The sequence below is a fragment of the Rhinopithecus roxellana genome, chromosome 13 (assembly GCF_007565055.1).
Source record: "Rhinopithecus roxellana isolate Shanxi Qingling chromosome 13, ASM756505v1, whole genome shotgun sequence".
Taxonomy (NCBI): domain Eukaryota; kingdom Metazoa; phylum Chordata; class Mammalia; order Primates; family Cercopithecidae; genus Rhinopithecus; species Rhinopithecus roxellana.
In genome coordinates, this window is record NC_044561.1 from 60,389,596 (window position 1) to 60,414,294 (window position 24,699).

General features: G+C 44.1%; 1 protein-coding gene across 2 annotated transcripts in view; it reads left to right on the plus strand.

Annotated features, from left to right (window-relative positions):
- Positions 1 to 20,140: 20,140 nt before the first annotated feature.
- The window catches only part of CXADR (CXADR Ig-like cell adhesion molecule), an 84,513-nt gene continuing 79,954 nt past the window's right edge, over positions 20,141 to 24,699 (plus strand). For both annotated transcript variants that reach the window (XM_010378093.1, XM_010378092.2), the window contains exon 1: positions 20,141 to 20,477. In XM_010378093.1, coding sequence (XP_010376395.1) covers positions 20,435 to 20,477 — 43 coding nt within the window. In that variant the 5' untranslated portion in view covers positions 20,141 to 20,434. The remainder of the gene's footprint in view (positions 20,478 to 24,699) is intronic.

The following is a 24,699-nucleotide window of genomic DNA, read 5'->3' on the forward strand; positions in this document are numbered from 1 at the left end:
TCTCCTTCACTTATTCACCACTAATTGATCTCTAAGAGGATTAGCAGGTCCTCTTGAGAAACAAAAACACAGAATTCTTATATCTTCAAAGGTTGTTTTATGATATCTCCCTTAGCCAGCTCCTGATTTAAAAAAGGTTTACCTAAGCAGTTGAACCAGACTCCTGCCTGTCTAGCCCATGAGGTTATACCAGGACCCAGGGACCTGGTACCATAATCCCCACCAGTGGGTCATTAGGTGTTAAGATACAGCCAAGCCACAAACGCTGTCCAGGAATTCCTGAGCCACCAGATAGAGAACATCTGCATGCTGCAACAGGCAAGGCATATGCCAGCCCAGAAATCTTACCAGTAAACCAAAAAGCCTCCTGCTTTACCCGGGCAGGTACGGTGGACTGTATTTACTGGTTTTATGATGCTGCCTTTGTCCCAAGGTCATGATGACATCATAGCACTTGCAGGTATTGTTTCAATAATGGTTCATTTTACTAGGTACTGGGAATCTTCCTCCCATGGCCATCCATACTTCTATGCTACAAGCTGATAACTGTTATTGCTTCTAGAGAAAGTCTAGGTGACTGGCAGTCAGCCATAAGAAAAAATTTTTTCCTTTTTTTTTTCTTTAAATAGAGACAGGGTTTTGCCATGTTGCCTTGACTGATCTGGAACTCCTGGCCTCAAGTGATTTACCTGCCTTGGCCTCCCAAAGTGCTGGGATTACAGGCATCAGCCACTGTGCTCAGCTACAATTTTTTACTTTTAAATCCTTTTACATCTACTGAAGTTGGAGCTACATAATTGCATCACCTACTCGAAAAAGAAATAAACTAAAATAACACAGAAGTTGTGCTATTCCTACAGAAATTTTAGATGGCCTTACCAGTATCAAAGCAGGGTTCACAATTTACACAATTTGGAAAGATACTGTTCTTCAGTCTCTAGGTCTTTCTCCGGCACAAAACTTTTCCAGTGATATTTTAGTTTTCGACCACCTGCCACACGAACGAACACCTGGGTCTCTCTCCTTTACACCTCTGGGTCCTGCTAAAAACGTCATCCATTCTTCCATCAAAAACAGTGTTTCAACATAACCATGGAGTCTATCATTTGGATCTCATAATACCTTCTGTCCAGGGTTGATAATTTCCTGGCTGGCCCCAAACACCCTGTACTCACTTTCTGTATTAGCCGGTTTTTGCATTGCTATAAAGAAAGACCTGAGGGTGGGTAATTTATAAAGAAAAGTGGTTTACTTTGGCTTATGGCTCTGCAGGCTATTCAGGAAGCATGGTGGCAGCATGTATGTCAGGTGAGGGCCCCAGGAAGCTTACAATTATGGCCAAAGGTGAAGGCACATCACATGGTGAGAGAGGGAGAAAGAGAGAGAGGAGGAACCAGGCTCCTTTAAACAACCAGCTCTTACTTGAACTGAGTGAGAACTCACTTACCACCAAGGGAAGGGTGTTAAGCCATTCATGAGGGATCTTCCCCGAGGATCAAATCACCTCCCACCAGGCCCCACCTTCAACACAGACAATTACATCTCAACATGAACATGAGATTTGGAGGAGACAGACATCCAAACCATATCACCTTCTAATACTGCTAAGACAAAGTAAAATTTTTCCACAGATCAGCATAAATCCTCAAAGACACAGACTCTTTGTCACTTCAGGTGGAAATCCCAGTAAATTGAACACAAAATCGTGTACACATAAGCATTTATAGGCTGGGTGCGGTGGCTCATGGCTGTAATCCCAGCACTTTGGGGGGCTGAGGTGGGCAGATCACTTGGGCCCAGGAGTTTGAGACCAGCCTGGGAAACAGGGCGAAACCTCATTTCTACAAAAAATACAAAAATTAGTTGGGTATGGTGGCGCGTGCCTATAGTCCTGGCTTTTCAGGAGGCTGAAGTGGGAGGATCACCTGAGACCAGGAGGTCAAGGCTGTAGTGAGCCGAAATCATACCACTGCACTCCAGTCCAGGTAACAGAGTGAGACTCTGTCTCAAAAAAACAAAACAAGACAACAACAACAGCAACAACAACGTATACGCACTTATTTTTCCTAGCGAGAAGATTCTCAACTTTACCATTTTTTTCCAATCAATGGCTGCCTGAGGATCTTTAAGTTTAATCAAATTCTCCAAGTGATTGATAGCCACCAAAAAAAACTTAACCATATAGCAGATTCCATGCAGCAGTGCCTGGTCCATATCCATTCTGCTGTTACTGTGTCCATATTTCCTGTGGGCAAGCACCAATGACTGACTGCCTGAGGACTTTCTTTAGCTGCAGGAGTGCACTAGACCCCTAAGAGACGGATGGAGAAAATTTGGGAGTTAGTATCTCCGGGAAAAGCCTTCAATCATTGACAGATGGAAGTTGGTGAATAAACACCCCAGCTCCTCACCCCTCAGACGGGACAGCTCCAAGACCTACTCTATATAATCTTTCAGGATCTCCCATTGGGATTGACCCTATATCCACAGGATCAACCTGCCGTCAACATACCCTCTATTGGCTTTTTTCCATGGTTGTTTTACTTCCCTATCCCCCTACTTGTGCTTGAGATCACCTTCTACTCTGCACCCAAATCTGTACCTTAGGGTCATCTTCTGGGGAAAGTTCGCAGCCCAAGTTAAATGACTATCCTATTGGTTCTCTTATAGATTATCCATTCTGGCTATCAATTGGTTCATCTGTACTTCAATCAATACTACAGTCACAATGTCTGCTAAGTGAGATCAGTTTTATATCCATCTTTGGAAATCTACCTGTATTTCACTGATCCCTTCTTTAATGGTAAATCAGACCCTACTTTGTATTTAAACTCACTATACTCTGCACCAAACTAGAGGTAGCTTATAAAGAAAATACATTACTCTTCCTAACATTTTAGGTTTTTGTGCCCAGCATAGTTTCTTTAAAAAAATTTCAGGAGCTCTTTGAGGCCTTGGGGGAAAATAAAATGAATGAAAAAGGAGCTGACCTGGGATATCATGGAGGCTAAACGTTTCACTAATTCTGTTTTGTTGAAGATTACAATCTGATTTGGTTTATTTGTTTTTTGTTTGTTTTTTTGTTTTGGTTTGAGAGCTTTCCTTCTTTCTCCCTTTATTTGGCACTCATCCTTCTTAAAACACTATTTGAGTTTTCGTAGCTGGACTCTGGGAACCGCAGGCATGTTGTTTGGCAGATGGATTTTTGCAGTTCTACAGACCAAACCTAATTATCCATTTTGAGTTGTCATCTGAGTTTCTGTTTGAGTTGCCAATGTTTGTCCATTGGATTTTTCTCCTGTCCATTAAGCAATTTTCTCGCATGATAGAGCATCTACACAAAAAGAATTTCAGGAAACCAGAAGCCATGTGTTGAGACCCATAGGGGAGACTCTGAGATTATTCACACAAAGTCCATTTCTCTCCTTAGGCAAGGAAGCAGGAAATATATAATACTAGAATAAGGAACTCAAAAAAGATGTGGCCTAACACATCTACAAGACACAGTCTGGAAAATTCCTATCATGTTAACATTCCAACATATGTGCTGAATACATTTCTACTCGGTCAAGCCAGAGAATATTTAATCTCCATCTGAATAACATAAAAACGAAAATGCTATAAATTGCAACTACCTAAATATTTTTTGAATCAATACATATCAAATATGTTTAAGTGTTCTTTTCCCATTTTTCTTAAGTTTCTACAAAGGGTCAACTGCCACCCGCACCCAGCATCTCCTGCCATGTCTAAAGTTTGGGTGACTCACTGACCCCACAGAAATCAGTCTCTCTTTAGTGATACCCCCTATATTCCTTCCTTTTCTTCACTGCTTAGCAATAGCACTGCCAGGGAAATGGAAACAAACAAAAAAGGACAAAATCAACCACCGTTTACATTTATAAAGTTTTCATGAAAGAGAAATCATAACGCCTAATGGTGACAAGAATGCTTTTTAATAATGAGAGACTTCGTAAGCCTTTCAAGTGCTTTGAAAAACGATATATAATAGTTGTACCCATTTTGGGGGTACATGTCATATTTTGATACATGTATACTATGTGAAATGATCAAATTAGGGTAATTGGGGTATCCATGACCTCAAATATATATCTTCTCTTTGTGTTGGGAACATAACAATTCTTCTAGTTATTTTGAAATATATAATAAATTATGGTTAACTATAATTTCCCTATTCTACTATTGGATACTACAACTTATTCCATCTAACTGTATCTGTCAAGTGTTTTTGAGTAAGAAACATTTAACTGACTTTTTTTTTTTAAGAGGCGGGGTCTTGCTGTGTTGCGCAGGATGAACTTGAACTGCACTCCTAGGCTCAAGGAATCCTGTCTCAGACTCCCTAGTAGCTGGGACTAAAGGCACATATCTTTGAGCTTGGCTTAACTGACTTTTAAAGCTATAAAAGTAGGGATGGGTAAGATCACCTGAACAACATGTCCATTTGCATAATAGTAGAGTTCCTCCTTTATCAGAAATGTGTAATTTTCCTTGTCCTTTAGAGTTTGAGTTGTAAGTTGAGATAATATTTTTGCTACCAGCAATCTTACATTAAATCAACATACCTACAAATGGCTGTCCTAACAGGGAGTCATCTAGTATCCAAAGAACCACTTTTCCCTGCCCACTCCTATTGCTCCTGGATACCCACTCCACCTCACCTTCCTTCTCTTCTTCATTCCTGATTAGTAGAATGTATGGCTGGTATCTTCCCAAACTCATTAATAAGGTCACCAAGCCTGCTGGGGATCTGTGGTTCCCAGGCATCCTATTCTTGCTGAGTTACCACTCCTGCTGTTCATTCACTACAACTTCCCACTCCATTACTATCAGCCTCTACCTAAGCTAGATACTTATCCTTTCCTGAAACATTTGCCAATTCTCTCTCACACTTTGCAACACGAAAATTTAGCTCCGTCTCCCTAAAACTGCAAACAGTATTAGTTCAACACCAAAGAATCTGCACTTTGCCCTTAAACCATCTATGCTCCTTTGTTAGGAAGGAGAATAAGGTTTGACTCCTAATTCTTGTCTGAACAAGGAAAGATGCTTTACTGGAGTACTGACTTGGCCTGGTGAGTCCAAGTCCCCCTGGAAACATTCTTATAAATATTTCACCATGCTCTGTCAAGAACACTGGAGGCTAAATAGGCGTTTGGAGGCTTCCTTGGTAAATTAACTACATTCATTTACAGCATAGCTGCTATGAGAAGATGCACTTAGTTTTATGTCCAAATAAAAAAAACAAACAAGGCCGGGCGCGGTGGCTCAAGCCTATAATCCCAGCACTTTGGGAGGCCGAGACAGGCAGATCACGAGGTCAGGAGATCGAGACCATCCTGGCTAACACGGCGAAACCCCGTCTCTACTAAAAAAATACAAAAAAAAAAAAAAAAAAAAAAACTAGCTGGGCAAGGTGGCGGGTGCCTGTAGTCCCAGCTACTCGGGAGGCTGAGGCAGGAGAATGGCATGAACCCGGGAGGCGGAGCTTGCAGTGAGCTGAGATCCGGCCACTGCACTCCAGCCCGGGCGACAGAGCGAGACTCCACCTCAAAAAACAAACAAACAAACAAGCAAACAAACAAATTCCTCAAAGGAGTACAATCTAGGTTCCAAAATCTAGATCTCCAGCCAGGTAGGCTCTTTCTGGCATCTTCACAGGGATGTCCCTTAGGCATTGAAAACCCAACATTTGTACTCCACTAAACCTGCTTGTCCACTATCCCTATTAAATGAGTAGTACCTTTTTACATTGATTGCCAAACCTAGAAACCTGAAACAGCTTTGTTTCTTGTTCCTCACTGCCCATATCCAGCTGGGCTCAAATTTTGCTAGTCATCCCTCCAAAATATCTCCTAAGCCTCTCAGATCACTGTAACAACCTGAGTTCAGACCCCACCAGCTTTTACTGTGACTATGAAAACAACTTCTTCAATAATTTCCCTTTTGTTTTTTCTGCTCTCTTCAGATCCATCCTTGGCACTGCCTCTAGAGTTTTCTTTCCAAAACACAGATAGGATTATGATAGGCCCCTGTTTAAAAGGAAAGAAAAACAAACAGAAAAAGCAAACTTGACATTGTTCTCTGCTAAATCAAAAAGCCTGACTTCAGAAGAAGAGGGATTCTTGCTTATTCTGTCACATTTGAGCACCTGGGCAGTACAACAAGGATTTGCTGGCAGCCTGGCAGCAATTCTCCAAGAGTCTCAGATGTGAGCCCCTCAATAAGGCCAGGAAATAGACAGTAGAGCTGTCAGTCTTCATTCAGATGAAGTCTATGCATTCAGTCTTCTCTCTCTTCAGGTGCCCTAGAAAAATCTTATTGAGTACCCCCTCACCCGTAGCCAAAAAGATGCATGGAGAGGAGTCTGCCTCTTGGATTCAAGTGGGGACTGTTGCTACAGAAATAATCCCTTGGCTTTCCTGTCCAATCTCAGATTTCCAATAACCAGAGTTAAATTTTGTATTAATTGTGGTAGATCCCCTTAATCAGTTTTTCTGAGCTCTCCCCCTTTCACTGCCTTCCTAATTTGTCTCTTATCTTACTCAAGTTTTAATTACTATATTTTAAGTTGCTAAGGCATTCTATAAATTTTCTGTTCAAGCAGATTTTAGAATAATAATTTAGAATGCCAATCATTTTCTCCCTAATTATAATTCTGAGTTGAAGTTGCAGAATTTGGGTACAAATTTTTAAAGAACACTCAGCTGGGCGCAGTGGCTCACGCCTGTAATCCCAACACTTTGAGAGGCTAAGGCTGGCGGATCACAAGGTCAGGAGTTCAAGACCAGCCTGGCCAATATGGTGAAACCCCGTCTCTACTAAAAATACAAAAATTAGCCGGGCGGGGTGGCAGGTGCCTGTAATCCCAGCTACTCAGGAGGCTAAGGCAGGAGAATGGCGTGAACCCAGGAAGCAGAGGTTGCAGTCAGCTGGGATTGTGCCACTGCACTCCAGCCTGGGCGACAGAGCGAGACTCCGTCTCAAAAAAAAAAAAAAAAAAAGAAGAAGCCCAGCATGGTGGCTCACGCCTGTAATCCCAGCACTTTGGGAGGCCGAGGCGGGCGGATCACAAGGTCAGGAGATCGAGACTATCCTGGCTAACATGGTGAAATCCCATCTCTACTAAAAATACAAAAAATTAGCCAGGCGTGGCTTCAGCTACTTGGGAGGCTGAGGCAGGAGAATGGCGTGAACCCGGGTGGCAGAGTTCGCAGTGAGCCAAGATCGTGCCACTGCACTCCAGCCTGGGCGACAGAGCGAGACTACATCAAAAGAAAAGTAAAGAAAAGAAAAGAAGAGAAAGAGAAAGAACACTTTTGGCCAGGCATGGTGGCTCATGCTTGTAATCTCAACACTGTGGGAGGCCAAGGTGGGAGAGGATCACTTGAGGCCAGCAGTTCAAGACCAGCCTGGGCAACAAAGCAAGTCCCTTTCTCTCTCTCTCTCTCTGTTCTTTTAAAGAAAGAACACTTTTTCTAAAATGTAAATGTATTCAGTCAACAAATACGTTTGAGCCTATATTTAGCACCAAACACTAAACTAGATGCTGGAGCTACAACAGTAAGGAAAACCCACATGCTCCCTGCCCTCCCAGAGCCTACAGTTGGGTGAGTGGGATAGGTACATATCAAACAATCAAACAAATAACACATTCAAGTTTGAAACTGCAACTGTAGAAAGTGCTCTCAAGGAGAGGTGCCCAGTGCTTTGAGAAATATAATGCAAATTATTTTTATTTTTATATTTTGAAATGAAAGGTCTCACATATTTATTACTGGACCCAGTCAACCAGCACATTCATAACAGATTCAGAGATAAAAAAAAAAATCCCAATAAAACATGACCAACTGTCCAGATAGTGGCGACATTTTCAGCTTGATACGGCAACATAGTCATGACCTTGAGACAGCATAAATACATGTGCCATCTCAGTGCAATTCCTTACAGACCCAGCTTGGTTCTTCTCCAATGTCTCCTTTTGGACTTGTCCCTGATTTTATTTCCAATTTTCATCCGAATCTACTGGGGAATGGGATAATTTTGCTTTTGTTTCTTTGCCAGGAATCGCTTAATCCTGAAAGTTGGGAGAAACCATGGCGAGAAGTGGAGTCAAGCACACACCACAATGGCGAGGAAAGGAAGAGAGAGTTATAATACAAATTAAATCAAATGTAATCAGAGAGGTCACTTAGGAAAGGACGCTTGATCTGAAATACTAAGGATGACTAGGAGATACCCGCTTGAGAAGGTCAAGTATTCCAGGCAAAGGGAACAGCATCTGCAAAGGAAAGAGTCACAGCGGGGATGGGCACATTGAGATGAACTTAGAGAGGCAGGTAAATGCAGACCCTTCAAAGTTAAGTATTATCTTTATCATAAATGCAACTGAAGTCCTTGAATCAATACCTTCATGAGAAGGAAATGAGAGTGCACTGGTTTCGTTCTAACCAAAGGAAGGGGGACTTATTCTGAATTCCATCTCTGATTCCCAAAATATCTTGTTAGTGCTTTAATGTTTCCATGACTCTAGTTTCCTTACTTATAACAAGTTTACCTCAATGCTTGTCACCTCCAATTTTATAAATGTATTTTAAGGAACAATGAGTCATAATTGCTGAGTTCTTTGAACTCCTTGGATGAAAGATGTTATACTGCCTATAAACATAAAGCATTGTTATTATATATCAGACAAAAAGCTGTCCCCAGCCAAAAAGAAACCAGCAAAATATAAAGTATATGAGGTGCCATACACTTCCGTAATATTTAAATTTATGACCTGGGTATAAATTAAATGGGTTTAACATTGGGTGAAGCCCAGCATCTTTGAGCTATAATGCCCACAGCACTATGCAAACATTGAGCCATCTAATCTCAAAATGCCCTATGGATGTGTATGTCACAAACACCAGCCATTATAATTCTTTCTTTGAATTTTTCTCCTAAGCACACCACCAAAGTTAGTGTAAAATCTCAGAAAAAGAATACAAATTAGTTGTTATTCTGCTAGTCTTCTTTCTTTTCATTCAAACACGCAACCAGAAGCATCTCTACACCAAAATACAAACATGATCACAAAGATAAGGAAAAGCTTAAATAAAACAAGCAATAGATTTTTATTCCTGGGTAAACATCTTATCTTTTTCTTATTTTTAGTACAGGGCAGATTTGGTACTTTGTGAACTGTTTTGGCCTAAGAAGAAAAGTAGAGAAAAAGGACTAGAGATGAGGATACTATAAGAATGGGAACTTTGGCAAAATAAGTGAAATGGAAACAGGGATGAGACGAAAATTTATATAGGTTCATTCCTTTTTTTTTGGTTTTGAGATGGAATCTTGCTCTGTTGCCCAGGCTGGAGCGCAGTGGCGCGATTTTGGCTCACTGCAACTTCTGCCTCCCGGGTTCAAGCAATTCTCCTGTCTCAGCCTACTGAGAAACTGGGATTACCGGTGCACACCACCATCCCGGCTAATTTTTGTATTTTTAGTACAGATGGGGTTTCACCATGTTGGCCAGGCTGGTCTCAAACTCTTCACCTCAGGTTATTCACCCACCTCAACCTCCCAAAGTGCTGGAATTACAGGAGTGAGCCACCGCGCCCAGTAGTTCACTCTTTTCTTTCCTTTCACCAATACAGCTTAAGTAGAGATGGAGGGAGGGTGAGACACTCAAAACCCAGGGCCAACTTATCCAGGGCCCATGAAAATGTTTTAATTTCTTTTAAAATGAGAAGAAATAATGATATGATCCAGCTTGAACTAAATTTGTCTTTATACCAACACTGTTGTAAAAACAATTATTATTAATTTTAATGGTGGGAGGGGTTCACAAAGATAAAAGTACTTAAGGCCCTTGAAAGTCAGAATGTAGCCCTGGAAATGCCCTATCTTAGACATTTTGAGGAAAACTTGCTGAGGACATCCTTGACAATTTATTTATTCTACCCTGACACTACAGAATTCCACAAAAGCAACTGAATACAATATTAAAGAAGTAATTCAACAAACTGAATGGAGCAAGCTTAGTAAAAACAGAACCTGGGCCGGGAGTGGTGGCTCACACCTATAATCCCAGCACTTTGGGAGGCTTAGGTGGGTGGATTGCCTGAGCTCAGGAGTTCCAGACCAGCCTGGCCAACATGGTGAAACTAAATACTAAAATACAAAATATCTCTACTAAAATACAAAATACTAAAATACTAAAATACAAAATATCAGATGGACATGGCAGCAGGTGCCTGTAAGCCCAGCTACTTGGGAGGCTGAGGCATGACAATTGCTTGAACCTGGGAGGCGGAGGTTGTAGTGAGATAAGATCATGCCACTGCAATCCAGCCTGGGTGACAAAGCGAAACTGTCTCAAATAAATAAATAAACAAGCAAGCAAACAAACAAACAAACCCTGGGGGATTATCAGTAAAGGAAACTGTGGTTTGACTTCTCCATACAGCTGATGTACACAGCATGGGGTGTATTCCCCTACTTACAAGGCTATTGAAGAGAGTCATGAACCTCATCTAAGAATTGGTAACTACAGGCCGGGTGTGGTGGCTCATGCACGTAATCCCAGCACTTTGGAAGGCCGAGGTGGGCGGATCATCTGAGGTCAGGAGTTCAAGACCAGCCTGGCCAACATGGTGAGACTCCATCTCTACTAAAAATACAAAAAATTAGCCGGGTGTGGCTGTGTAGCTACTCAGGAGGCTGAGGTGGGAGAATTGCTTGAACCTGGGAGACAGAGGTTGCAATTGCAATGAGCCAAGATAGCGCCACTGCACTCCAGCCTGGGCAACAAAGTGAGACTCCATCTAAAAAAAAAAAAAAAAAAAAAAAAGCAAAAGAATTGGTAACTACAAGTCCTTCCTCATGAACAACATAATCTATAATGTAGCACCAAGAGGGTATTTTAAACATTTTCCTGGAATAGGAGAGTCCCTAGGATCCTGTCCGGAGCTAATACAAATCCCCTCTCAAGAAAAACACTTAAGGCTGGGTGTGGTGGCTCACGCCTGTAATCCTAGCACTTTGGGAGGCCGAGGTGGGTGGATCACCTGAGGTCAGGAGTTCGAGACCAGCCTGGCTAATATGGTGAAATCCCATCTCTACTAAAAACACAAAAATTAGGCAGGTATGGTGGTTACCTGTAATCCCAGCTACTTGGGAGGCTGAGGCTGAAGAATCGCTTGAACCTGGAAGGTGGAGGTTGCAGTGAGCCAAGACTGCAGTGTTGCACTCCAGCCTGGGCTACAAGAGCGAAACTCTGCCTGGAAAAAAAAAAAAAAAAAGACCCTCTTGGTGTAATCAAGTTGCCAAAACAATACAAAAAGATCCTCAGTAATTTGTAAAGGGCACACTTCTTGAAGAAGGAATTATCACATAAGTGGTTTGATATGCAAGAAGAAATGGTGAACAAAGACATGTAGACAAATCTAACTGAACATTGACTCTATTGAGGACTAAACTCTGATTTTTTTTTTATCTTGCCTAAATTCTTATCTAAGGGGTCTGGGGAGTCATGGCCTAAAAATCATAAATTCTCAGCAGACGGGTTTTATTTAACCCTATATATAGTGACTTACTTTCCAACCTGACTCTGGCATAACATTCAGAGACGAGGAAGAAAATCACAACATTTTACCACAAAACATGTTTCTTTGCCACATCTTGAAAGCTGTCTTTTGTGGGGGAAAATTTGCATCTGTAAAGAATTTCTATTAACATAGCTAGATCTTCTTCTTCTAGGCCCCCCAATCCTGAAGAGATTAACTGGCCCAGGGCGGTGGCTCACACTTTTAATTCTAGCACTTTGGGAGGTGGAGGCCAGCGGATCACAAGGTCAATAGACTGAGACCATCCTGGACAACACGGTGAAACCCCGTCTCTACTAAAAATACAAAAAAAGTAGCCGGGCGTGGTGGCGGGCGCCTGTAGTCCCAGCCCCATGGGAGGCTGAGACAGGAGAATAGCTTGAACCCGGGAGGCGCAGCTTGCAGTGAGCCGAGATCGCGCCACTGCACTCCAGCCTGGGCGACAGAGCGAGACTCCCTCTCCAAAAAAAAAAAAAAAAGGCCGGGCGCGGTGGCTCACGCCTGTAATCCCAGCACTTTGGGTGGCAGAGATGGGCGGATCACGAGGTCAGGAGATCGAGACCACCCTGGCTAACACGGTGAAACCCCGTCTCTACTAAAAGTACAAAAAATTAGCTGGGCGTGGTGGAGGCGCCTGTAGTCCCAGCTACTCGGGAGGCTGAGGCAGGAGAATGAGGTGAACCCGGGAGGCGGAGCTTGCAGTGAGTCGAGATGGCAGTCACCGCACTCCAGCCTGGGAGACAGAGCTAGACTCCGTCTCTAAAAAAAAAAAAGAAAGAAAGAAAGAAAAAAAAAGAAAATTAACTAAAAGTCTAGCACTGTGTTTTTTTTTTTTTTTTTTTTTTTTTTTTTTTTGAGACGGAGTCTCACTCTGTCGGCAGGCTGGAGTGCAGTGGGCGGCAACCTTCACCTCCGGTTCAAGCGATTCTCCTGCCTCAGCCTCCCAAGTAGCTGGGATTATAGGCACCTGCCACCATGCCCCGATAATTTTTGTAGTTTTAGTGCAGACGGGGTTTCACCATGTTGGCCAGGCTGGTCTCAAACTCCTGACCTCAGGTGATCCATCCACCTCGGCCTCCCAAAGTGCTGGGATTACAGGTGTGAGCCACCACACCCGGCCTAAGTCTAGCACCTTTTAAAGATCTGGATAGGAAACATTTGTTATCTATGGTCTCTAAGGGCACCCACTATAAAACTTCAAAAGAACCTTGGTCTCCACAATCTCTTACCTTAACCTGAACATTTCCTTTCTATGATTTCAGGTCTTTAGATAAACTCAACCAAATGTTAACCAGAAAATGTTTAAATTTTCCTAGAGCCTGGAACCCCGCCTGGCTTTGAGTTGCCCTGCCTTTCTAGATCAAACCAATGTATTTCTTAAATGTATTTGATTGATGTCTCATGCCTCCCTAAAATGTATAAAACCAGGCTGTGCCCCAACCACCTTGGGAACATGTTCTCAGGACCTCCTGAGGGCTATGTTACGGGCCATGGTCACTCATATTTTGCTCAGAATAAATCTCTTCAAATATTTTACAGAGTTTGACTATTATCGTCAACTATTAAAAAAAAAGTCAATGTATAATTTAGAAGGTGGACAGGACAGAAACATTGGATTACACTATAAATTAGGAGAGGGATATGATAGGAGTTAAAACAGTCTAAGATCTATGTATTATTCAGGAAAATAATAAAAATGTTCATTTTCTTTAGACTTTTAAATTTAAATGTCCATGGGGCATTTCATCCCAATTGAGAGCAGACTTCTGAAAAATAAAGAAGAATTAAACACATGCATTTACCGTGAATCCTCCTGAAACCCTCATTAAAATCACATCAATCGAATTTAAAAGGTTTTTCTAAAAAGCCTGAAGGCAGAAAGACAAATATAACAGGGTGGAAGACAATATCAACATTTTGGGAACTGGAAAGCAGACAGATGAGAGATACTGACTGAACACATTCCAGACAGCTGAATTCTAAACCAGCAGTAGTCAAAGTGAGCCTTCCAAGAATTTCAGGATTTGATGATATCAGGATATCTGAGAGTGAAGCGAAGGTGGGGCCAAAAACAGGGAGATTGGTTTAAGTTAGTTTAAAAAGAAGTTAAGTGGCCAGGCACGGTGGCTCATGCCTGTAATCCCAGCACTTTGGGAGGCCAAGGCGGGAGGATCACGAGGTCAAGTGATCAAGACCATCCTTGCCAATACGTTGAAACCCCTGTCTCTACTATAAATACAAAATTTAGCTGGGCGAGGTGGCAGTGCAGTTGTAGTCCCAGCTATTCGGGAGGCTGAAGCAGGAGAATCGCTTGAACCCGGGAGGTGGAGGTTGCAGTGAGCTGAGATTGCACTACTGTACTCCAGCCTGGCAACAGAGCCAGACTGTCTCAAAAAAAAAAAAAAAAAGAAGAAGAAGTTAGGCCTAGACAGCAGGATTGCTTGAGGCTTGAGCCCAGGAGTTTGAGACCAGCCTGGGCAACATGGCAAGACCTCATCTCTATAAAAAATTAAAAAGCCAGGTGTGGTAGGTGCCTGTAGTACCCAGGTATCAGGAAGGCTGAGGTGGGAGGATCCCTTGAGCCCAGAAGGTTGAAGCTGCAGCAAGCTGTGTTTGACCCACTGCACTCCAGCTTGGGCGACAGAGCAAGATCTTGTCTCAAAAAAAAAAGAAAAAAGAAAAAAAGTTCAAGACTGAGATCCCATCTTTACCTCTTATTTACTCTGGCATAAGACTATATGCTTATTCTATGGAGTGAGGAAAAAGAGGGTCTTTGGAAGAAGGAACATAAAGGAGGTCTAGAGTGTGAATACTGTACTGTATACACAGGGATTTAAAAAAAGTTCATTTACTAAAGTTGATGCTCCCAGTTCTCTTCCAGCCATCCTCCCAGAAAGCTGACCACCCTTTGTTTACACTGAGTGCTAAAGATTACCAGTCCTTTCTAAAAGTAATTTTATTGGCATTCCCAATTTGACTCAACCTGAGACCACAATAAAAAAGCATCAACTGCAGGCACAGAACTTTCAATATACTTTCTTTTTTCTCCCTGCCCCATTTTAACCTTTGAGCAGAAAACCAGGAATTACCAGAAATTGGAGGAAAGAAACCAAACCAGTATGAAGAGACCAAAACAAAGAGAAGGAAGCAACTGAAAAAAAGATTATTCTTGAATAAGAACATTTTATTGTATACTTTTAGAGACAGAGTCTCTCTGTGGCCCAGTCTGGAGTGCCGTGGTGTCTTGCACTGTAACCAGGGCTCAAGCAATCCTCCTGCCTCTAATTCCCAAAGCACTGGATTACAGGTGTGACCCACCACACCTAGCCTTTGGTTAATATTTTAAAAGCCCATCCTCAATGGGCTCAATAAAATCCTCAATGTTGGTCTGTATTATATAAATGTATCGCTTTTATGTATTTATTTGGAATCTGCATTATTAGGAATCTAAAAAAAATTTTTTTTTGATGGGATAGAGCAACTCACGCCTATTATCCCAGTATTTTGGGTGACTGAAGCAGGAGGGTCCCTTGAGGCCAATAATTGAAGACCATCTTGGAAACACAGCAAGGCCTCTGTCTTGAAAAAAAAAAAGGATTTGACTGGCTAAGGGTTAATTTATTTATTTTGGGATGGGGTCTCACTTTGTCACCCAGGCTGGGGTGCAGTGGTGCGATCTCAGCTCACTGCAGCCTCGACCTACCGGGCACAAGGGATCCTCCCACCTCAGCCCTACAAGTAGCTGGGACTACAGACTCGCGCCACTCTGCCTGGCTAATTTTTGTATTTTTTGTAATGATGGGTTTTCGGCATGTTGCCAAGGCTTGTCTCGAACTCCTGAGTTCAAATGATCCACCCGCCTCCGTCTCCCAAAGTGCTGGGATTACAGGGGAAAGCCATCGCACCTGGCCTGACTTATAATGTACATGGCATAAAATTAAAAGTGGCCGGCGGTGGCTCACGCCTGTAATCCCAGCACTTTGGGAGGCTGAGGCGGGCGGATCACGAGGTCAGGAGATCAAGACCACCCTGGCTAACACGGTGAAACTCTGTCTTTATTAAAAATACAAAAACAAAATTAGCCGGGCGTGGTGGCGGGTGACTGTGGTCCCAGCTACTCGGGAGGCTGAGGAGGGAGGATGGCGTGAACCCGGGAGGCGGAGCCTGCAGTGAGCCAAGATCTCTCCACTGCACTCCAGTCTGAGTGACAGAGCAAGACTCCATCTCAAAAAAAAGTATGCATTTATGCATTCATTGCTTGGGGGTAAATAGATAACTTCTGGATGGTATTAACCCATAAAGCCCAAATTCCTGGTAATGTAAATAGAACACACTGGAAATAAATCTTCATTTCTTTCTTTCTTTTTTTTTTGAGACAGAGTTTCACTCTTGTTGCCCAGGCTGGAGTGCAATGGCGAGATCTACACTCAGCGCAACCTCCGCCTCCCAGGTTAAACGATTCTCCTGCCTCAGCCTTCCGAGTAGCTAGGATTACAGGTCTGCGCCACCACCCCGGCTAATTTTGTATTTGTAGTAGAGATAGAGGTTTCTCCACGTTGGTCAGGCTGGTCTTGAACTCCCGACCTCAGGTGATCCGCCCACCTCGGCCTCCCAAAGTGCTGGGATTACAGGCGTGAGCCACTGCGACCGGTGAAATCTTCATTTCTTAAGAACAGCATTATCATTTCTCAGAAAACATAAAAATTAGCAGTTTCACATGTAATAGAAAGTTTCTTGGACTGGCGCAGTGGCTCACACCTTTAATCCTAGCACTTTGGGAGGCCAAGACGGGCAAATCACCTGAAGTCTGGGGTTTGAGACCAGTCTGGCCAACATGATGAAACCCCCATCTGTACTAAAAACACAAAAATTAGCCGGGTGTGGTGGTGCATGCCTGTAACCCCAGCTACTCGGGAGGCTCAGGCAGGAGAATCGCTTTAACCCAGAGGCAGAAGTTGCAGTGAGCCGAGATCATGCCACTGCACTCCAGCCTGGGTGACAGATTGAGACTCCGTCAGAAAGAAAAGGAAAGAAAAGAAAAGAGAGAAAGAAAGAAAAAGTTGGTTTCCTAATTCACATGTCTTCATATTTCAAGCTGAGAAGAGGTGAAAATTCCTTAATTCTTCAGTATAAATTAACCTTTGAATATGATTGTAGGATTTCAATGATCTGCGGGTGTGTTAATAGATCCATTGTGCTGAGACATTTTTGTAAGGATGGATGCTTTATTAACCACAGTTATTTGTGTATCTGTAATTATAGCCTTCTGGATGGAGCAGGGATCATCACCTTTAAGCTGGTTTAGAGGCTATATAATGTGGAATGCTTGGTGCTTTACTAAGGGCATTTCATTTAATGGCTGTGCACTATTTCTTAGCTTGGTTTGAAGACAAAAAATAATAATTTATATGTTCCAGAATAAATGAGATTATCTTATTATATAGCTTCCAGAAGACATAATTTCCAAGCTGTCAATAGCCACAAATGCATTTTAAGGTGTCTTTAATATATTTCATATAACTGCATAATTTTAGCTAGTTTATGAAATAATTTAGTCACAAACCAAAGTTCTGAAAGTGACTTCATGTAACTTTTTAAAGAACAATAGTTCCCCAAATAAGATAGACTGCTTCTTTCAAGATAATTTAAATCTTAGAATGGAACATTTTAAAAAATCTGTGTTCAGTAATTTAAAGAAGCAGAAAAAAATTGAGCTTGTAAAGCTCACATTTTAAAAAACACATTCTGGGATGGGCACGGTGGCTCATGCCTGTAATCCCAGCACTTTGGGAGGCCAAGGTGGGTGGATCACCTGAGGTCACAAGATTGAGACCATCCTGGCCAGCATGGTGAAACCCTGTCTCTATTACAAATACAAAAATTAGCCAGGCATGGTGGAGCACACCTGTAGTCCCTGCTACTCAGGAGGCTGAGGCAGGAGAATCGCCTCAGGAGGTGGAGGTTGCAGTGGGCCGAGATCACGCCACTGTACTCCAGCCTGGGCAACAGAGCGAGATTCTGTCGCCCCCTCCCAAAAAAGCACATTCTGAAAAGATATATTTAAGGTGTAATGATTTGTTATTGCACAGATATTTAAATTTTATTAACATATTGCCATAAAAATAAACATTCAATTCAACTTGAGAAATACTTGAGAACCTACTATGTGCTTTCAGGAGTGGTGAAGACAAAAAAAAATGTGCTTTTTCAGACTTCTAGAAGTATTTAGAACAAGAAAAGTGATTAATAGGTATGCAAATGCCTAACATAGAAGGAGGCAAAAGCTAAGAATTAGAAGAAAAAGTACCAGGAAAGGGATTAAGATAAAAATCATTTTGGGTAGTTGTTGTTCCTCTTCTTCCTCCTCCTTCCTTCTCCCTCTGTCCTCTCCCTTCTCCTCGTCCTCCCCCCTCCTCCCCTCCCCCTCCTAAATCCTTTTGGGTAATTTCTCCTTCTCTTCCTCCTCCTCTTTTCTTCTTCTTCTTCTTCCTTCTCCTTCTTGGATCACGGCTCTCTGCAACCTCCGTCTCCTGGGCTCACTTTATTAGCTCCACTTACTGAGATCCTGTTTAGGGGGTTCCTGCACATAGTAAGTGGAAGCTAATAAAACTAATATTGGATAATATTTGTCTGCCTAACTCAGCTTCCGGAGTAGCTGGGACTACCACATCCGGCTCATTTTTTATTTTTAGTAGAGATAGGGGTCTTGCCATGTGGCCCAGGATGGTCTCGAACTCCTGGGCTCAGGCGATCATCCACCTCTACCTCCCAAAGTGCTGGGAGTTCGAGACCAGCCTGGCCAATATGGTGAAATCCCCCCTCTCTACTAAAAATACAAAAATTAATCGGGCGTGGTGGCGTGCGCCTGTAGTCCCAGGTATTCGGGAAGCTGAAGCAGAAGAATCGCTTGAACCTGGGAGGCGGAAGTTGGAGTGAGCCGAGATGGCGCCACTGCACTCCGACCTGGGCGACGGAGCGAGGACTCCATCTCAAAAAAACAAAAAAAAAAAAGAAAGAAAAGTTCTTGGAGAACAGTGTTAAACAGATGAACAACTTCAATACTTGCTCTTCTTTGCTTGATTTCATTTAGTGTGGTGAGTAAAAATTTAAATTCCAAATATTATTTACATGCAATTATATCCAGTAGAATTCCTGTTTGCTCAAATAGGAAGTCCCTAGTCGTTACTCATGTTGTCTTACGTCTGTATTGAACTCTTACTAGGTTGCAAAAAGCTTACTAGGTTGAACTTTACAATCAGATGGTACAGATTTTGCAAAGCCACTTCCTTTTATTACCACCGGTCATCTGTCATTTATTAGGCTGCCATAAAGCAGGATTCCCCTCAAATCAAGTTAAATTGGAATCACTGAAGTAAGGCTCAGGCACTAGTATTTTTAAAAAGTCCTCCAAGTAATTTTAATGTGCAGCCAGAATTGCAACTCACCGGGCTAAATTGTAGTTGCGCAATTTTGGTCTTTCTGATAACTGATTTCTTTGCTCCTTTCTCTTTTCTGGTTCAATGCATAATAAGAATTTTCCAGTATTAGTTTTATTAGCTTCCACTTGCTAAATTCTGCTTACTGGGGTTCCTGCTTAGTCTAGACAGTAAGCAGGAACTTACAGAATATGTAAGCTTATAGACCACATAAGCAGGAACCCTGTAAGCAAGAACTCAGTAAGTGTAAGCTAATTAAAACTATGTGCCAGGCAGGGTGCCAAGCATTTTCTGGGCATTATCTCACTTAACTTTCATAGCAACCCCGAAGTAGGTGCCATTTCTATGAAACCTGCTCAGTTACTGCCCCACTCCGCGGTACAAGCTCTTACCCACCGCTTCTTCAATACACTCCTGTTATGGAACTGTCGCGGCACTCCAAAGTCTCTATGTAGTTATAAATAAACGTTATCTGGAAGAGCAGCCTAGAACTTTCAAGATCTCCAATTCACACTCCAACTGACGCCTTTAACTACCCCTACTGAGTCCCACTTTCAAAGCTCACTCACTAACATTGGATAATATTTGTCTGCCTACCTCAGCCTCCGGAGTAGCTGGGACTACAGCGTCGTTACTAGCCAGCTTCAGGGCTAGAACAGCCTTTATGTGCAAGTGGAAAAAACCTCAGGTATTTCCCAAATCGGTAGCTGCAGAGGGGCTCTATCCTTACTGGAGATGGCGAAAAGCCCTCTCGCGCTTTTATGTCAGCCCACGCGACTCGTTAAGAGAGCGAAGGCCAGGGACTGCCCAGGTCGCATCCCGAGAGCCTGAGGTCAGAGACCCTGCCCCTGGGGCACACCGCGAGGGGTGGGACGGGTGGGTGCAAGCGGGGCGGAGGTAGGAGCCGCCCTAGAGGCGGTCCCTCCGAGTGCCCTGTGCCTCGCCTTAAAGGAGGGCGCCAACGCAATTTCAGTATCTGGGAGACGGGCTGCCCCACCCCCGCGCGCAAAACCCTGATTTAGCTTAAGGGATGAAGGCGGGGACCCCTGCGCAGGCTTGCGGTGTGGGAGGCGGCAGCCCGAGCCCTCCGACGCAGCGCGCCTGGAGGCTGAGTTCGGTGCCGGGAGGGTCCCGGTGGCCTAGGAGTGCCGCGCCCGGTTGCCAAGGCAACCCCACGCGGCCGCAGAGGCCGGCGCTCGCAGCAGGGCCAGGGCCGCTGCCGGAAGTGACGCGAGTTCACCTGCCGAGCGGGGGCGGGGAGGAGGGGCGGAGGGTGCAGAGGTGTCGCCGCCGCCGCGAGCCAGTCGGGAGCGCGCGAGGCACGGGGAGCCTGGGACCCGGAGCAAGAGCCGCCTACCTGCAGCCGCCGCCCACGGCACGGCAGCCACCATGGCGCTCCTGCTGCGCTTCTTGCTCCTGTGCGGAATCGTGGGTGAGTAGGGGCCATGGGGTCCTCAGCACCCGCCCAGCCCGGTGGCGCTCGCTGCCCGCGGCCACCCAGGAACAATGGGGCATGGGGGAGGGGGCGGGCGCGATTTGGGGACGCTGCTGAAGAGGCTGCGGGGCGGGCAGAATTGCACAGGGGCGCTTTTGCGGGGCCGGGCGCACCAGCCTGGCCTGGTGGAGCCGTACCGGAGGGAGCCGCGCAGGGCGCGCGGAGTGCCCAGAGACCGAGCCTCCGGCGGTGGGTGGTGGCGGAGGGGCTCGGGCGCGGCGTGTCGGGTGCGCCTAGCAGCTCTCCCATAGCATTCTCTGCCCCGGTGCGGGCTTGCCTTTCTTTGCTCTCGCCGTCTCCCTTGTCAGCCTTCGTGTCGGTTCAGTCCAGCGTTACCCGATTTCAAAAGCCTTGGGCAACGAGTTTTCAGGTGTCGAATCGCCCAGGCGGGGAGGCTGAATTGCAAACGCCATTATTCAATGGACATGGAGCTGCCCCGTGCCTCGGATCGGCCAGGCTATCTCCAGGAAAGAGGCGCTGAGCGAACTCCAGCCTGGACGTTCTTAGTCTCCTGGAAGCAGCTCGCCCAGGCAGGAGCTGCTAACCAGACGCACATTGTGAAGTAGACCGTGGGAAATCAAAAGTGGGTTCCTGCAAAAATGTAATATTGGTTTCTGTAGTCCTTGGGCAAAGTGCAAAGAATTCAGTGACCTCGCTTTTGAGTTTATAATGTGTCGGTTCGTTTTGGAGATAAGACGGGCTGAGTTGTACAGGGTAATTGCTAGAGGCTTCGCCAAGTGCGTTTGTCGACTGCTCCTTTCTCTGGGAGGGGGGAAAAAGGCGTGTAAAAAATGCGTGGACCATTAGGAGGCATAATCATTTTGACACTTCAAAAAACACATGTTTCCATGTCAGTGTTTTAACCAATTGATCTTGCTTGTCAAGCTAAGCGTTTTATAACCAAATAATTCATTTTTAAAAATCCGTAGGTGGGATCCCAGGAGGCGCACTTAGTATAGCCTCTGGAAGGGTAATTTTTTTGTTGTTGTTAGGTGCTCTGAAGCAGGATAGAGTGGCCTTTTCTGTTGGGATGGCTCTCTGCTTCCTGTTGAAATGTTAATTCCATTGTTGGATGCCACAGCTGTGAGCATTACTCATGGGATGAACATTCTATTAACAAGTCTAATCTTCGATCTGAGCCTATAGCACTACCTCCACCTTTTTGATATACACCATTTAGACTTGGCTGGCTGAAATGTCCAAAATAACGCTTCCGGAGAAGATGAAGGGACACCTTTTTTTTTTTTTTTTTTTTTGTCAAGGCCGAACCTGAAGTTGAAGTTGAGAACACAGTGTGTTCTCTGAGAAAAAAAAAAAAAAAAAAAAAAACGTTCTAGACCACATCTAAAGCAGAAAAGTAGAATAACATAAATTATGTGGAGGAATTTTTTTTTTTTTTTAAGATGGAGTTTTGCTCTTGTTGCCCAGGCTAGAGTGCAATGGCGCGATCTTGGCTCACCACAACCTCCGCCTCCCGGGTTCAGCCTCTTGCTTCAGCCTCCTGAGTAGCTGGGATTACAGGCGAGCGCCACCACGCCCAGCTAATTTTTGTATTTTTGGTAAGAGACCATGTTGGTCAGGCTGGTCTCCAACTCCCGACCTCAGGTGATCCCCCTGCCTCAGCCTCCCAAAGTGCTGGCAGGGATTAGTTGTTGTTGTTGTTTTACCGGGAATATTTAGATACTTCGATTTTTTTGGGGGGGGGGGGGATTTTTGTTTTTTTGGAATGCCTCACTTTGATAGGCACAATTCTAAGAAATAAGTCTTTGTGGTCATAAGGTATACATGGGTACAGTGAGCATTTACTCGAAGGGCCATTATCTTAAGCTAAACAAGGCAAATATTTTTATTCCAATTTTTCAATTTAAGAAACAGGTAAGGCCAGCCGCAGTGCTTGTAATCCCAGCAATTTGGGAGGTTGAGACGGGAGGATCATTTGAGTTTAGGAGTTTGAGACCAGCCTGGGCAACATGGCGAGACCCCATTTCTACAAAAAAATACAACAAAACAAAACTCAAAAAAGAACTAGCTAGGTGCAATGATTCTTGTCATAGTCGCAGCTACTTGGGAGGCTGAGATGGGAGGATTGCCTGAGCCTGGGAGGTGGAAGCTGCAGTGAGCCACGATCATGACACTACACTCGAGCCTAGGCGACAGAGTGAGACCCTGTCTCAAGAAAAAAAAAAAAAGGAACAGGTCAGACTAATTGATATATGGCTTTATTTCTTCAAATATTTCTGACCATTTAGAAATGCATTGGTATGGGCTGGGAGCAGTGGCTCACGCCTGTAATCCCAGCACTTTGGGAGGCCGAGGCGGGCGGATCACGAGATCAGGAGATCGAGACCATCCTGGCTAACACGGTGAAACCCTGTCTCTACTAAAAATACAAAAAATTAGCCGGGCGTGGTGGCTGGCGCCTGTAGTCTCAGCTACTGGAGAGACTGCGGCGGGAGAATGGCGTAAACCTGGGAGGCGGAGCTTGCAGCCAGCCCAGATCGCGCCACTGCATTCTATCTTGGGCGGCAGAGCTAGACTCAGTCTCAAAAAAAAAAAAGAAAGGAAATGCATTGTTATGAATTCAAGTTCACTGTTAACATGATTGACTCCTACATTAGCAAAACAAGGAAAAGACTCATATTCAAATTATGCCATCAGTGATAGATATTCCTCCAGCTCTGAAAGAGTTTCGTGGTATACTCTGGCTGCAGATGGGACTCCTTTTGATGTATTTTTATTGGCTATCGGCTGCCTACTAGTGAGTCATATTACTAGTAATTCTGTAGTAGTAGCAGTAGTAAGCAGTGGCAGTAGCAGTAGTAGTAAAATTAAACCCTTGATCAGTTTTGCCTTGAATCTGTGCTCTCATCACACTCTACTCTTCTGCCCCTACAGCAGCCACTTGCTCTTACTACCACTGGTCATCTGTCATTTACTAAGAACCTACTCTTGGTTTGACTGTGTACCAAATACTGAAGGTTTTTATTTTTAGCTCTTTAATGTCATAGTCTTAGTTGGAATACTTTGAGGCATTGTGAGGACCCTAGGATTCTTCAGGGCTTGGATTGACGTTGTAAACTAATGTGGCCTAGGGACCTGCAGCATCAGCATTACTCAGGGGTCTTGTCAAGTTTGAGGTTGTGTTCTTCAGTTGCCAACATGAATGGAACTAAAAAAGTCTGGTCTCCCAACCCCTTGTTAGCTATTTGATGGTGGCCAAGCCTCACTGTGTGTCTGTTGCCTTATGTGTCAAGAATGGGGATCCTGGGGCAGGTAATGGGGGTTGGAGGTGGGAGGGTTGGGTAGATGTTGGTCAAGGGATACAAAATTAAATCCATCGTCCAACATGGTGACTATAGTTAATAACAGTGTATTATATTTTTGAAAATTGCTGTGAGTGAATTTTAAGTGTTCTCACCACAAAAAGTATGAGAGGTAATGCATATGTTAATTCCCTTGATTTAGCCATTTCACAAGGCACACATCTTTCAAAATAATGTTATATGTAGATAAACATATACAATTTTTGTCAATGAAAAATAGAAAAAAAAAAAAAAAAACCAGGCCGGGCGCGATGGCTCAAGCCTGTAATCCCAGCACTTCGGGAGGCCAAGGGGGCGGATTACGAGGTCAGGAGATCGAGACCATCCTGGCTAACACGGTGAAACCCCGTCTCTACTAAAAATACAGAAAAACTAGCCGGGCAAGGTGGCGGGCGCCTGTAGTCCCAGCTACTCGGGAGGCTGAGGCAGGAGAATGGCGGGAACCCGGGAGGGGGAGCTTGCAGTGAGCTGAGATCCGGCCACTGCACTCTAGCCTGGGCGACAGAGTGAGACTCCGTCTCGATAAAAACCAAAAAAACAAAAAAACGGAAAAATACCAAATAGGGACTGTACTATCTGAGAGTTGTTGAGGAGTAAAGTGAGATGCTTATCTTTTCGTTTTACCTGTAGCCTTTGCTTTACATTAAAAAAAAAAGATAAGATGTGATCTTTATCCTCTCTGGATGCCCCGCTTAATCTTTTCATTCCTGCGAGTATACCACCATCAGAGGAAAAGATGTCCTGCGATTATACCACCATCAGAGGAAAAGATGTCCACGGCAAGCCTCCCTACATTGGCTCCTCATCCTGTCTGTTGTGGGGTCTCCGTCGATTAC